The sequence below is a fragment of the Talpa occidentalis genome, unplaced genomic scaffold, assembly GCF_014898055.3.
Source record: "Talpa occidentalis isolate TD23 unplaced genomic scaffold, MPIMG_talOcc4v2.1 talOcc4.2003, whole genome shotgun sequence".
Taxonomy (NCBI): domain Eukaryota; kingdom Metazoa; phylum Chordata; class Mammalia; order Eulipotyphla; family Talpidae; genus Talpa; species Talpa occidentalis.
This window is the reverse complement of record NW_023602079.1, coordinates 1-14,901: the sequence shown is the minus strand read 5'-3', so window position 1 is coordinate 14,901 and position 14,901 is coordinate 1. Positions and strand designations below refer to the sequence as shown.

At 47.7% G+C, this 14,901-nt stretch overlaps 1 protein-coding gene across 1 annotated transcript; it reads right to left on the bottom strand.

Annotated features, from left to right (window-relative positions):
- Positions 1-832: 832 nt before the first annotated feature.
- On the bottom strand, positions 833-14,267 carry LOC119253816 (eukaryotic translation initiation factor 3 subunit L-like). Its single transcript, XM_037521096.1, is given in 13 exon segments — positions 833-1,510; positions 2,215-2,385; positions 3,030-3,184; positions 4,605-4,776; positions 5,967-6,040; positions 6,246-6,314; position 6,748; positions 8,640-8,701; positions 10,344-10,423; positions 12,441-12,527; positions 12,529-12,649; positions 13,521-13,569; positions 14,225-14,267. Coding segments are annotated over 13 exon segments (1,737 nt in total). The 5' UTR covers positions 14,258-14,267; the 3' UTR covers positions 833-847.
- Between the last annotated feature and the right edge of the window lie 634 nt (positions 14,268-14,901).

Here is a 14,901-nt window from a genome sequence, read left to right as displayed (position 1 = left end):
AATTAAAAAATTAGATGTCGGGGGAAAAAATTACTCTAAAAACTGTCAAGAAACTCAGTATTTTACACCAACGCACTTTCTGAAAACAAAAATGCCGGATAAATTATTTTTTTAAAATCTCCTTAACGTACCCACCAGCTGAGAGGAGAATAAAGAACTATTTGAGAGAAAACAGAAACCATTCCAAGCAAAGCACATAAGCCCCTCTACTCTAAGGCCAGGCAGCCAGAAGTTGGGTGGAGAGGCAGCCTGACAAAAGTGTCTCCTTGTCATGCTAAGACCCAAGGACTCCACCCTCAAAGTAAAGACAAACGAGCAGCAGCGAACTGCCACCCCTTTCCTGACGCCAAGCAAGGCTAGCCCAGCAGGGAGGAGCATGGAGAACAGCAACGATCCCTGAGATGCCAGGACAAAGCCTCCGTCCCCGTGGGCAGCAGGGCCTGCCACCTGGCTGGCCGGGACCACAGGTTTATGAGTTCAGTCGACCGAGGGACCAGAGCAAGAATATCACCACAGGCTCTGGGAAGAGGCAAAGCAATCCCCTCTAGGGGAATGAACATTCAGCCGGTGCTTTAGACAATACCAACAAGTAGTTTTTCAAGGAAAATGGACCTACATAGTAAAAAATAACCAAGTCCACGAGGAAACACTGCATTGTAATTGAAAAAAAAAAAAAGAAAGCAAAAATAGAGTTGAAGAGATGAATTAAATCAGAAAACAGTCTAAAAAATTACCCAAAATATAAGAGAAAAAAGGATGGACGAAGGGCTTGGGAGACGTGGAGTCTAACATACATTAAATAAGAACTTCCAAGGGAGAATACAACAAAAATAGAATTGAAGAGATACTAAGAATATTCCAGAAAAGATGAAAGATGCCAGTCCACTGGTTTAAGACAAGCTGAAGTCCCTGTGAGGAGCCCAAACATATGTGAATGGAGCATCCTTACTACCTGCCAAACGCCCACAGCCATGACTGCGGGACTGCAGGCGCTTGCCCGACGACAGGCAGAGCGCCCGGAGAGCCAGCTGGGGCAGCTTACCTTATCAATGTAGAAGTCCACCTCAGAGGCGGACTGAAACTCGCCATCGAGGGCGGAGATACCGCTGGTCCACACCAGGTTCTTCATTTTGTGCTTGAAGACAAGAAGCTGGATGCGGAACTCCTGCTCGGTGAGGTCCAGGAAGCCGGCCAGCTTGGCCACGGGCATGGTGGTGTACAGCTTGAGGAAGCTGCGGATGGTTGAGAGCTGGGCCTGCTGCTGCAAGAAGGGCTCCTTGTGGTAGTTGGGGTGCACGTTGTCGTAGTTGGGCACCACGGGTGACAGGAACTTGGGGCAGGAGTAGCTGAAAAGCTCCTCGTAGACCTGCGGGTCCCCCTTCTGCATGCGCAGCATCTTGTCCCCGTACTTCTCGCGCAGCTGCAGGTGGATGCTCTCGTCGATGCGCATGGGGTACATGGTGAGCGCGATGGCCAGCAGCGCGTGCATCTGCTCGTTCTGCTTGTTAATCTGGGGCCAGGAGATGGCAGAGGTTCAGAACTGCACTTCCTGAGGTCCTCACGACAAGCCCCTTTGTCTCGCACCGTCAACCTCCCCAGTCCTCCGCCACTCAACTTCTGGCCCAATTCCAGATCCTCCTCAGCTGCCCTCTGCATCCTCCACTGCCCCACACAGGTCACTCCTCCAGTTACCCAGAAACCTCTGGTGGTACCTCAGTGCCTACAAAGACCCAAAACTCTATCTGGGTAATAAGGCTATACTCCTAGAATCTTAACACCCGATTCAACTTCTGTCCTGCCCTCAGGTCAAAATGGTTTACTGTGCTGATTTCTGGTCTCAACACCTTGCTCTGCCTAGAAAGTTCCACCCCACGCTAGGCTTCTTGAACTCACCTTCCCAGATGGCAAACTGTTTGTGGACAGTAACCACATGTAATTCATTTAACACCTACAATCCAGTGGCCATTTAGCAAACTGTTGCCAAACAAACCAATGCAGGTACTATTGAGGAATTAAAGGAAACAGAAGAGACTGTCCCCGTTATCAAGGTGCTATCCTCTGAAGTAACAGGCACCCCAACAGACTCTTAAGAGCAGGCTAGCCAGGGGGAAATCATCGTGTTGAAAAACATATAAAATAGCAAAACTATATTTGGGATTTACCAAAAACTTCTGGCACAGGTGCCAAGGAGTCTTCTGGGCAGAGGCCCCTTACCATCTCATACTTGTACGTGGTCCTCTGGAACATACTCTTGGTCCTCTGGATGTAGAGGAGGATGTTGGCAAAGACGCGGATGGCATCCTGGTAGCGACGCATCATCAGATACGCAAAACCAACATAATAGTATGTGGTGACCTGGCACTCGGGCACGCGAGAATACATGCTCTGTGGGAGGGAGTGGAAGACACACTCATTCATCCCAGAGAGGAGAGGAAAGTCATGGAGCTTACAGCTAGCTGAGATGGAAGCACTGGGCGCTCCCACCCAGAGGAAGCCAAGCGCAGCCACGTGGCCCGAGGCCTCCATTTCTAACCTATGATAGAAAGGAACCAGACCAGGCAACCCTGAATCTCTATCAGCTTTAAAACCGTCTACACCTCAGTTTTTCTCCCTTGCTTTCTACTCCTTGGTTTTTCAAATATGCCCGAAAAAGGAACAGAAAAATAAGAGAAACACATCAAACAAAAAGGTACCTATTTTTCAATAGCTAGGAAAAAACTACCACAGCTAACTGTAACAGTACCTGTATCATCTCAGAACTGAGCCTTATCCAGTCTTTCTGATTAGCGAAAGCTGAATAGTAAAAATCCGCCATTAGCATTCTGTTCTGCAAACAGAACCAAAGACGGCACAGCAGTTTAAATGCAAACGGCAAAGAGAAACAACCTTGTCCAGGTTAAGATTGTCCCTGTAATGGTTCCCCAGTTCTCATCTCCCTTCTCTTCTCCCTACAATCTGCCCTAACAAACTTCTCCCCAAGCAGCCGGCCTCCAGGCATAGGAGGAGGGGCCGGGCAAACAGGAACTTACCTTCTTGTTCAGTTCAATATTCTCCAGCACCTTGACGGCCTGGTAGTAGTCCCCCAGCAGCGAGTGCAGGCGCAGAAGTCCCACCAGGCTGAAGTAGCCCAGCATCTTGTAGAGGGAGTGCCTCCCATACTCCCCGGCCACGCTCTCGGGGTCTCCTGAGAGAGACAGAAACAGCCAGTGCTGCAGCAGGGGCAGGAGAACACAGACAAGCTTGACCTGTGAACGTCACTGTGAACTGTTTGCCGCCAGGCCGTACAACCTTCTGCAACAGGAAGCAGGTCTGCCTTAAAGAAATACCAAAACCAGCATGCCTGACCTGAGGCTAACCCTAAACCTACCAACAGCTGCGAGGAGATGGTAGTCCACTGTGGGGAAGGGTCCCGACACACCTGAGATTACGTGAGAGCCCCTCTTTTCACTAGGTCCCGCGAGGTCAAGGCTACTGTCCTACTAGCACTAAGCAGCTCTCTGCCTCTCCCGCCGAGCTGACACTGGCACTGGTGATGCAGAGACAGCGCTGGGTGAAACGACCACAACTTGGTCATAAGTCAGGCAACAAACTCTCCTGGCAGTCACTGAGCCCTTCACCGGCACTACAGTTAAAAAAAACCCCATTTTTTCCATAAAACACCACTTTTATGTGAAAGAACATTTAACACACAACCATATACTTTGACTTGGGTATACAGCAGACTTTCTCTCAAACGTGAATGAGCGAGTCTGTTACACTTCAATGAAAACAATGTTTGCTGCCATCAAAATATTGGAGCTTTGAAGCCACAATCAGCAATTTTATAAAACTTTTACTTGACACTACAAGCCCAACAGTCTCTAATAAAGACTGAAGTGATGATGTCCGAGGTTAAATAACAAAAGTGGTTTTAAAAATTATAAGAAAACATGTCAACATTTGGAAAATCTTTGGAAGTCAAGGAACCAGTACTTTTTGCAAACATGCTTGGGTAAAAGATCCACTGAAGATGCAGGACAGACTAACAACCCTGAGTAAAAATTCACTGATTGGATTTCAGATTCCTCACTGCAACCAACCTGGAGGAAAGCACCACCTGGAGGCAGCTGAGATACTCTTCCCTTCCCCAACTAAAGTCTGCGAGGCCAGACTCCCCTCAGTCTTCAACCTGAACAGTGTATTACAACAGGTTGGCTGTGGAAGCAGAAATGAGAATTCAACTCTTCGCTGAAGTCAGACATGAAAGATCTGTAAACACGCCACTCTTCTAACTGAAAAACATTTCTTACAAAGAGCAACTTTATGATTCTCAATCTTTTAAGAATATAAAGTGACCCTGACACCAAAAAGTTTGATCTCTTACTGAACAGAAGTCCTGGAGATGTAGAAATGTTGACAAAGTCACACCTCAGGAAGCACTGGTGCAGCCTGCCGGCCAACAGACTTCCCGAGCTCAGCAGCCCCTCAGCTCAGCACTCAGGCTACGGCTCACACCCAACACCACGGAGCAGCTGCAGCCGGGCATCTCCTAGGAGGTGGCACCTCCCCCGCGCTCACGGCCCACAGTCTCCACTGAGGTGGGCCGGAGGGCCCGCGGCACTCACCTCCGCTGGTGTACACCTCCAACTGCCGGTTGATGTTGGACTTGTCCACCAGGGAATGAAGGACATTGAGGACACTGTGAACGTTCCAGATTTTGGGATTGGAACGAAGAAAGTCAATCTCCTCCTCTGACTTCTTTGCAGTCTTACAGCGATACTGACTAAACGACTGAAACTGGAGAGGAAAAGGGCAAGATGGAGCATTGGCCCAGAACCCAGAGTGACAGCCGCGCGCACAAGGCTGAAGGTGGGCGGTGTCCAGAACTCCGGGCCGGGGAAAGGCAAGGGTTTGACTGCTCTATCTACAGATGCCAAGCCCCCTATACATTATTATTATTTTTTTTTGTAGGACCCTCGCCAGTGGCCGGGGATCGAACTGGAGCTGCAGAGGCTGCACGCAGCCTCGCAACCTAGCACTCAACCACTGCGCCACCAGGGGAGGCCTTTGTACATTATTTTTAATTTCAAGAAGCTATCTTAGGGCCTCCCCTGGTGGCGCAGGCGGTTAAGCAGCAAGCTGTGAAGCTGTCCGCAGCCTCTGTAGCACCAGTTCTATCCTGGCCGGCTGGCTGGCGAGGGTCCCACATAGCACAGCAGACCTCTCCTATCTCGCCCTCTGCTCTCCTCAGCAGTGCATTTCGTCTGCCTGTTCTGTTCCTCACTCTGACTCTGAGTGAATCCTCTCGCACCCTCCCCCCACCTCTAGCCTGTACCCCAGTTCTTACATGCATAAAGAAATCTTAAAAAAAAAAAAAAATCAAGACACAACATGATTAATTTGCTCAAGGTCCAGGGTTAGTGACTAACAAAACTCGAGCTTCTCCCTCACTACTCTAATGGACACATGGCTCTGTTCTTCATGGACCTTCAGCAACAGTGCTCTCGAGAAAGTAATATTTCTGTTTTGACAATGTTCTACTTTATTCCAATCTAGTAGATATCAAGTAACTACTCCCTCAACTGAGAGATACAACATTTCTGTTTCACAGGTGAGGAAAGTGAGGTCTGAAGAGCTTCAGCAACAAGTGACTGTTATGAGCACACCGGGGTAGCCCCCAATTCTCCCTACACCAAAGCCTGTGGATGAAGCCTGTGGTATTTTCCTGCCAGGTCACCTCTCGCCGTTAGGTAAGAACTTGGTAAAGTCCTGAGTTCAACTAACCTGACTTCCAAGTTCCCTTCTGGAGATCTCAGACATCACTGACTCCAGAAAACCACAACAGGGGAAATCACTGCCATGGAATACTTTGCATGACAATGGGGACATTTTTATACCAGGTGTCTTGTTAACAACAGAAAAAATGGTTAACACCTGCTCCTTGCTTGGACCAATCATTTCAAATCATGGCACAGTTGATCAAATACCTGGTAGATGAACTCATCAATTATATCCCAGAGCCACTGGTTGGGCAGTTCCAGGGGAGCAGGGCCATCGGCATCTGCAGGGACCACAGTAGTCAGTCTCAAGGCAACGATAGTGCTCATCAGTAAGGCTACAGAGGCATTTTATAATCTCTCCCTTCAAAGGACTAAATCATAAGACCACCCCTCTTCCCACCTGCACACTGAAATTCTGCTACAAAGGCTGAAGGTCAAGCCTCGGCCTCCTCATAACCTCACTCCCGGGCCAAACCTCAGACTCACTAAGAATGTAGTTGAAGAGATTGCAGTAGTTGTAATAGGATTCAAACCTCTGCTCCAAGGAGGGTCCCCCTATAGAGAGAACAGAGACATCAGAACACGGATATTTTCTTAAATGTGCTTTACTCATGGCCTACCATGAAGCCTGAAAACAGGCGCAAATAAAATTGCCCTCTCCCCATTATGCAAAGAATACTCGAGTGAGTGGGAAGACAGTAAGTGCCATGGAAGGTCAAAGGGGCCCTATATACAGAACAAGGGCCAGATTTCATGGCGGCAACCTTAGCCACACACAGAAAGGCATCTGGAAAAGCACTAGAGAAGGGAAAGTGTTTCAGGAAAACCAGTACTAATTAATCATGGTGCCTGAAGGCTGGGGAGTAAGAGCAAACGAGGCTGCGCTGGCTACAATCAGCCAGGAATGTGGAGGTCTTTCAGTGTCAGACAAGGATCTAGGTCAATGGGCCAGCAAATCCACACCACCTGGGGGTTCTGATACCATGACCCTAAGAAGCCATTTATACAGCTGCCTGGATTCTTAGCCTACCCCCACAGTATCAATGAGGGGAAGTAGGATGGCAGCATCTTTACTTGTCATTACATAAGGGAGCCAGAACTCTCACTGGGACGCCAGGACATAGCCCCTGTGAGACTGTGGCATCAGGAACTCCTATAGCTACCACCACGATGGCAGCTCTGTGCCAAGGCAGGCATCAGTTCAAGTAGTCCTTAGAGGGAAGAGAGGTGAGGTATGCATGTACGCATGCACATATGCGCACCCGTACACTCTAACAACATGTCAACAACCGGGCACCAGATTATAGCAGTGAATAAGAAAAAGCCTATGCCAAATTAAAAATACAGTATCAGCTAGTGTTTTCTGCTCCGAAGTGCCACTAAAAATGGCCAGGAGTTTGGGAGAGGGAATGCTATAAGAAATGAGACTGGGAGCCAGAAGCCAGATTAAGCAGGACCTTTACTAAGACCTGGGATTTTATTCTAAACATGACGGGATGCTCTGGTAGGATTGTGAGGGAGAGATCTGATGAGACTCTGCTTTGAAAGGGTTGAGAATAAGTTTAATTGGGCAAGAGTGGACACTGACACCAGGTGAATGGCCATATAGTTTAGGCAAGAGAAGATAATGACCTGAAATAGGGCAGCAGCAATGGTGGTGACAGGAAGTAACTGATTTCAAATAATATGTTGAAGATAGAGCTGAATATGGTTTGCTACAAGGCAGATGTCAAGTGAGAGCAAAGTCAAGAATGCCAAGGTTTTCAGTCTAGCTGAACGAATAGTGGCTCCATTTATTGAGATGATACACCCAGGAGGAAGAGGTTCAGAGGGAAAATAAGAACGCGTTTGGGGCATGCTGAACTTGAGAGGACAACATGACAGTCAAGTAGAGATGCTGGCAGGTAGCTGGATATACAAGTCTAGAGCTAGAGACAGGCTAAAGATAGAAAGGTTTATGTCATTGGTTATGTAAAGAATACAGACGGTGTTTTTAAGAGACCTGGGGTACTCTGGGCCTCCCTGATGGCGCAAGGGGTTAAGACACAATCTACGAAGCAATCCGCAGACTCTGCAGCACGAGTTTGATCCCCGGCCGGCCAGGGAGCAACCCACATGGCGCAGCAGACCTCTCCTGACCCACCCGCTGCATTTCAGTCGATCTGCCTGTTCTGTTCCCCACTCTGTCTCTGGTGAATCCTCTCACCGCCCCCCCCCCCCGCCACCTCTGGCCTATACCCCAGTTCTTGTGTGCATAAATAAATCTTAAAAAAAAAAAAAGAGACATGGGGTTCTAAACTTTAGAAATCAAGAAAAGAAGATTAGAACAAGTGCCCAGAGTCAGGAGAATGTGGTAGAAAGGACGCTGGTGTCACAATAAGACACGCCTGGTCTCAAGGATTTGTGCCACTTCCTAGCTGCATGAATTTGAGAAGCAGCAACCTCTTTGTACCTCTGTGCCATCTGTGCAGGGATGATGTGAGGATCAGAGACATGTACATGTGTGGAAGGGTCAAGCATTGCACCTGGCACAGAGACAGCTTCATGTAGGTCTAGAGGGCAAGAGGCCCAGTGACAATGCAGAGGCAGAAGGCACTGGAGAACAATAAAGATGGCAGCCGGCAGCCCAGAGCATGTGACGGGTGCTCAGTCAAGAACTGCGGGATGGAGAAATAAGAAAGGGACAGGCTCTGCAGCGTTATAGTTTGTCTCAGACAGATGCTCAATGCTCTGCACTCAGCCATTCCCCCCATCGCCTCTTAGGAGAATGCTGGGAAACCTGCAGCTCCCTCTGAAAACACTGAAGCAACATGAGCTAATGACTGTGACCCGGGACAACAGCAGCAGTTTAAAACCTGCCAGCAACATTTAGACACTCACACTGACTTTGGCATATATGTGCCTGTAGTACAATTCTTTGTACAATATCAGGAAAACAGCATCTGAAAAAGAAGGCAGAGGGAGAAGGGTCCTTTAGTAATCCACAAAACTAGATCTTCTGCCAGTCTTGGTCCTTTGGGGAAATAAAGGAATAAACACTTTAAAGACTAAACAACATTTAAACTCTAAGATTTATACCCCAAGGACACAGGCATCGAGAAAATTTATTACTTTTTATTTTACTCATTCAACCTCTTATCTCATATCCAGACTTGTTTCCCTTCAACTAGACTTTTGCCATCTGGTTGCTTAAATACACCAGCACCTAAGTAAACAGCAATAGCGCCACGAAGGCACTGACACTATCGAAACTGCAAATACATGGATAATCCTTGACTTAGAAATCCTACTTTAAGCAACTTATCCTACTACTATTATACAACCGCTGGAAAGAACAAAGGGAAAAATCATGCTGGCAGCAGGAGAATTACACAGCCCGTCTGAAACCACCGTCCTTAGGAAGCCCTGCCAGAGAAGGTGGTCCCCAGCTGGTAACTGGGAACCTAGATAAGCTTCTCTGGTACTTCCGGTGTCACAATTCCTAGTGTGAGAACAAAGCATACTCCATGCAACCCCATGAAACCCCATGGCTTCCTCTGGACTTCATCCTTGTCCACCTTTTCCCTGTGATGATTTTGCTCTGTAGCCTTTTGCTGGGCACCCTCATAGCTGTGGGCAGAACTATACGCTGAGTCCTGTGAGTTCTCTTAGCAAATCACCAAGCCTGGGAGGTAGTTTTGGGAATCCGGGGCATGCAGAATACTTTCTAAAAGCTAACTTGTTAAAAAGAGGACTAAAAATATTTTATTCTATGAAAAAAGAAATTACTCCTTTTTGTTTAACATGCACAGAGTATCACAGAAAGGATAAACCAGAAAATGTTAATACTAGATGTTTCCAGAGAAGAAGTAAAATTGAAGGCGTGGGGATAGGAGTGAAGGGGATTTTACCAAATCTTTTATACTAACATTCTGTGAAACCCTACCTGTCTGTCTCTGTCTCTCTCTCTCTCTCTCTCTCTCACACACACACACACACAGAGAAGACAGTTACTGCTCTTAGTATACACGACATTACACCTTCAGAGGCAAAATATTTAACAGAGCATAAAGTCTGAACACAGAAAATAATCTGACAGTGAGTTCTAAAACCATAATGATGATAAAAGTAGAAACTAAAAAAAAAATGTTAGCTATATCAAGTCTGGTACACTGAAAAATACACAACTCTGCTGAAAGAAATCAAGGGTGCAAAGAGGAATGGGGAAAGAACGGTCTTTTCCGTCTTGTGCCAGACGGATCTCCACACACACAAGCCTGAGGCAGATCCTCCTCCTTCACACCACATGTAAGAAACCATCAGAAGATTTGACAGTAGGAAGAGGCCAGACATCCCATTTCAGAGTGGTTGTAGTGACCCCCAACACTGCACAGAGAAATGGAAACAAAATAAGACAAAGATCTTAGACTCAACTTTTACCATACGTGATAGAGCTGTCCCCTCTTCATATTTTATTCAGCCTTAATCAGCAAGTTATTCAGAAAATGAAACGATGAGCACAACAGACACAGACCATCCTGAGCTTCTGAACAGCCCCCAGTCATAGGATCCCCTCCAGCGCACGGAACAGAGTTTCACACCTACCATTGCCAACCTGTGGAGCAATAGCTTCAGCCTCAGGCCAAGGTGTATTCTTGAAAAATCTTTCGGTCAGTTTAGTCCAGCTGAAAACCAAGCAGAAAAATTTGAGAATTTTAAAACAGGAAAGACCTGAGAGCAGCGCTCACATTTCACAGGTAAGGACTCAAGCTCATACAGGACAAAATGTCCCCAAAACAGAATCGGAGCCAGGGCCCTCCATGGCCACAACTTTTCTCAACCCAACTTCTACAGCTGACACAACTTTTGTTCTTTAACTTATGCACCATATTCATTTGATGCTTTTATATATTGTAAAATGATCACCACATTAAATGTCATTACAACCATCACCATTCCTAATTACCAAAAATATTTTTTCTGGATGCAAATCAGAGAGCCTGTCTTAACACAGTGATGGGTATCATAGGTACCCACTAAGCTCTTCAAGATCATCTCCTGCCTGAATGCCATGAACTTTAGCTATATTTAAAATACGGAATTTAAATAAAATATGGGATTTAGAAGACATGGTATGGAAAAATAAGTTAAAATCTCATTAAAAATTTAAAGTTACACAAAGTATTTTAGATACAGTGAATAAAATTAATTCTCTATAAATCAATTTCTCTTATTTCCACATAGAGATGAAAACACTTGGTTACATAAGACTAGCATTATATTTCTGGTGGACAGCGCTGGCCTATATGCTTCTAACCAAAAGACTTCAGGGATGAAGAAAATACAGTTCAAGGAATTAACTCTTACTCACTGACCCAATAAACCTTTAATTATTGCTTTGTCCACCCATACCTCTATTTCCTTGGTGAAGACTTTCCTGACTACCCCAACCACAACTGACCTCTCATCCAATGTCCATTATCCTAGAACCACCCCTCAGAACCTTAAAGCTTGTTATGCATTGAGAAGTTGTATGGTTTAGGGGCCTCCCTGATGGCACAAGGGGCTAAGCACCGCACTATGTCCACAGCCTCTGCAGCACAAGTTCAATCCCTGGCCAGCCAAGGAGCAACCCGCAAGGCGCAGCAGACCTCTCCTGACTCACCCGCTGCTCCTCTCAGCAGTGTACTTCGGTCAATCTGCCTGTTCTGTTCCCCACTCTGTCTCTGGTGAATCCTCTCACCCCCCGCATCTCTGGCCTGTACCCCAGCTCTTGTATGCACAAATAAATGTGTTTTTTTTTTTAAGATTTATTTTTATACAAGAGCTGGGGTACAGGCCAGAGGCGCAGGAGGGTGAGAGTATTCACCAGAGACAGAGCAGGGAGCAAAACAGGCAGACAACAGAAATACACTGCTGAGGGGAGCAGTGGGCGCGACAGGAGAGGTCTGCTGCGTCGTGTGGGATTCTCTCCAGCCGGCGGGGATCAAACTGGCACTGCAGAGGCTGCAGACAGCCTCGCAGCGCGGCACTCAACCCACTGCGCCACCCGGGAGGCCCAAATAGATCTTTAAAAAAAAAAAAAAGTTGCATGGTTCATTTTAGAAATTAGGCTCTTCTATCAGATTATGCTGGTTCAAAACTTAGCATACCCACTTCACTAACGATGTGACCTATCCTTCTTACGCTTTGTTTCTTTACACATAAATGAGAAAAACAATAGTAATTACTTTACTTTACTATGTAGGGTAAATAAGTAAACAGAAAAAAACCTCTGAACACTGCCTGATCTATACGGGCCATATACATTGATGTTATTATAGTTATTGACAGCAATGTTATCATTTTGGGTCTTGTACAAGTTTTGGGGAAAGTCCAGTACATTAACTTATCTCTAGCCCAAAGTAGTCACAGAAACCCTATGGGCAATCTCTTAACGAAAAGAAAATGATTAAACATCACCGCTTTTTAATGGCATGCTTACTGGTTTTGTTTGTTTGGAATACGTACAGTCAAGCCCTGACAATTCACCCTCTCCAGGCAGAAACCAGTCATCTAGCACCTCATGGGCCAGTATCCTCTTAAGCCTTGAACAGAAAGGGCATAGTCAAGCTGACCAGGGATCTAAACATCACCGTTTTTGTGTCACTAAACCACTCCCCTCCCCTCCCTGGAAAGGGTCATTTCAGTCAAGGCCAGTACCTGTTTTCATAGATGTCCTGGATCTCATATACCTTCTGGTCAATGACATCACTAGAGACCCGGCTGGCCTGTAGCTCATACACCTTCGTCAATCAAGTCTGAGACAGTTTTGTGGAAGTACTGGATGAAGTTTTTGATCACTTCAGGGATCACCTGGTAGGTCTGCTGTTCATACTGACGTTCATAAGCAAGATCCTGTTTTGGATCTCCTAGAAGAGGGTATAATAAATATGTTCCACAGTGTTTTCAAACCCGCAACAAACACAACAAAAAAAAGACAAGAGTATCCCCCATCGTGAACTCGAATCTATAAAATCAGGTATAATTCCCTTTTAAACATCCAGAGATATAATCCTCTCCCAATCATTCCCAATCTCATCAGCTGGTTTCTTCAGAACATTTACCACTATATGAAAAAAACCTAAAGTGTAGGAAGGCAAGAGCCTTGTCTGCCCTGTACCCAGGTGTTTCTTTAGGGCCTCTAAACAGTTACCTGCGTGTTGGAAAAGGGGGGATAGCTATGGAAAGGGGGAGGAAGTAGTAGCTACTTAATATTTTGAATAAATGACTCATTTTCTACCTGTATAGCTTGGTGCGATTATCAAACTGTACTCAGTTTTCTCCTCTTTAAAATGGAAACAACATTAATTTATATGCTTTAGAAAAGTTTTCTAAGGACTAAATGAAATACTTCATACAAAGTACCCAGAGCAACACATGGCACTAAGCCTATGTAAACTCAAGGTTAACATTGCAGAAAAACCTCAAAAACTTTCCCAAAAGATTTCAGTGGGGCTTGGTTTGACTCCCTTTAATTTTCCCTAAGATTTTCTTCTTCAGCCAACAGTTGGATCAAGGAAACCACAGCCAAGATAGTCATCCTTCCCTTCTGAAACTCTCAGGCCGGCCAGGAAAAAGGTCTGTTTTATTAGGCTCGACACCTCCCTTCAGCTGGGAGCTAGTAGCTGCCTCCAAATCTAAGCCATCAAGAAGCAGTTTCTAACAGGTGCCCCTCAGAGCTGTTCCAAGACACTCATAAAGGTCCCAGTCCCCGGCTGCCAGACAAACCCATGTTCTCACCTGTGTGCATATCATAGTCGCTTGGGTAAGCATAGGGGTCATAAGCAGCCTAGTAAAGAGAGACAGACAAACAGGTACAGTAATCAATTCGTGAATCCCAAACGCTCTTTCTCCGGTCTGTGTGCCCAGCAGGGGACTCCAGAGGCAAAGGGGGGCGACAGCCCCTGTTATAGGGCAGCCGGTCCCAGCCACCTTCCCTTTGGTGGTGATGGGATTTGGAGTTTCCAGTGTCTGGCTTTGGTCTGGAGTGGGGGTGGAGTCCACAAAGCCTGTATGGAATTAGCTTTAAGACATTCTTTTCCCCCTAACATCCCTACGCTGAGGACTCGCAAGCCTGCGAGAAGGCGAGTCCCCAGGTCGTGACCACACACGGAACGGGCGCACCACGGCAGAGCCCAGGGGGGTGGGAACCCGCGGAGCCGGCCCAAAGGCCAGACCTGACGAGGAGCTCGGGTTCCGTTCCGAAACACAGACCCCTCCGCCCCGGGTCAGGGGAGGGAGGACGAGGGGTCCGGGGCGGGCAGAGGCCGGCGGAGGAGGAGCCGGCAGCGGTGGCCGCGGCGTGCGGGCCCCGCGGGCAGGGCAGAGCTGGCCGCGGCCCGGGGGCTCCGGGAGAGGCCCGGACACCGCCCCGCCGCGGGGCCCAGCCCCCAGCGAGGCCTGTTTCCGTCGCGGAGGCCCGAGCACGCCGAGGGCCAGCTCACCTCGGACTCGTAGTCATCGGCGGCGTAAGACATGGCCGCGGCAGCCGGAGCACGGCCGGAGAGGGAGCAGCCCGCGCCAGCGCCTGCGCCTGCGCCGGAGGCCGGAAGTCCCGCCCCAGGGCTGGCCGGGAAACCGGAAGTCCCCGGGGATGCCGGGAATGTGCGACAACCGCGTTAGGAGGCGCCTGCATTTTTCTGGGGTGTTTGAAGGAAGGTGACGCTATAGAACGTGCGCAAATTCACAAATAAGGAATAAAGTAGTTTGGCATAAATCAGATGGACAAAGAGACACCAAAGTCAGGCCACGTGAAAAATAGCTGACAGCTTCCTAGGGCCGACTCTCCCCTGGAGGAAAGGGGGTTCGGTGGGGTGGGGGTTCCGGGGGGTCCGGTGGGAACTGAGTAGGGATTTCGTCTAAGAGATTTGCCTGCGGCAAGAAGCGTCTTCAGGCGTTCTGGCTTCTACTAGGTGTAGGGGTTGAGGCTTGGTCGCAGGCCGTGAGAGGGCTCTGAGAAAAGGCTTCCGGGCTCTGGACATGCAGTTTGAGAGCAAGCAAAGATGAGAGCGTCTGTGCCGTGAGGCCTAAGAGGAGGCCCAGGACTGGGTGGGGAGTGTCCCCGATCGCGCTGGAAGGGTGCGTTCAAGTCCAGGGTAAGCCCTCGAGTTAGCCTTGGAGC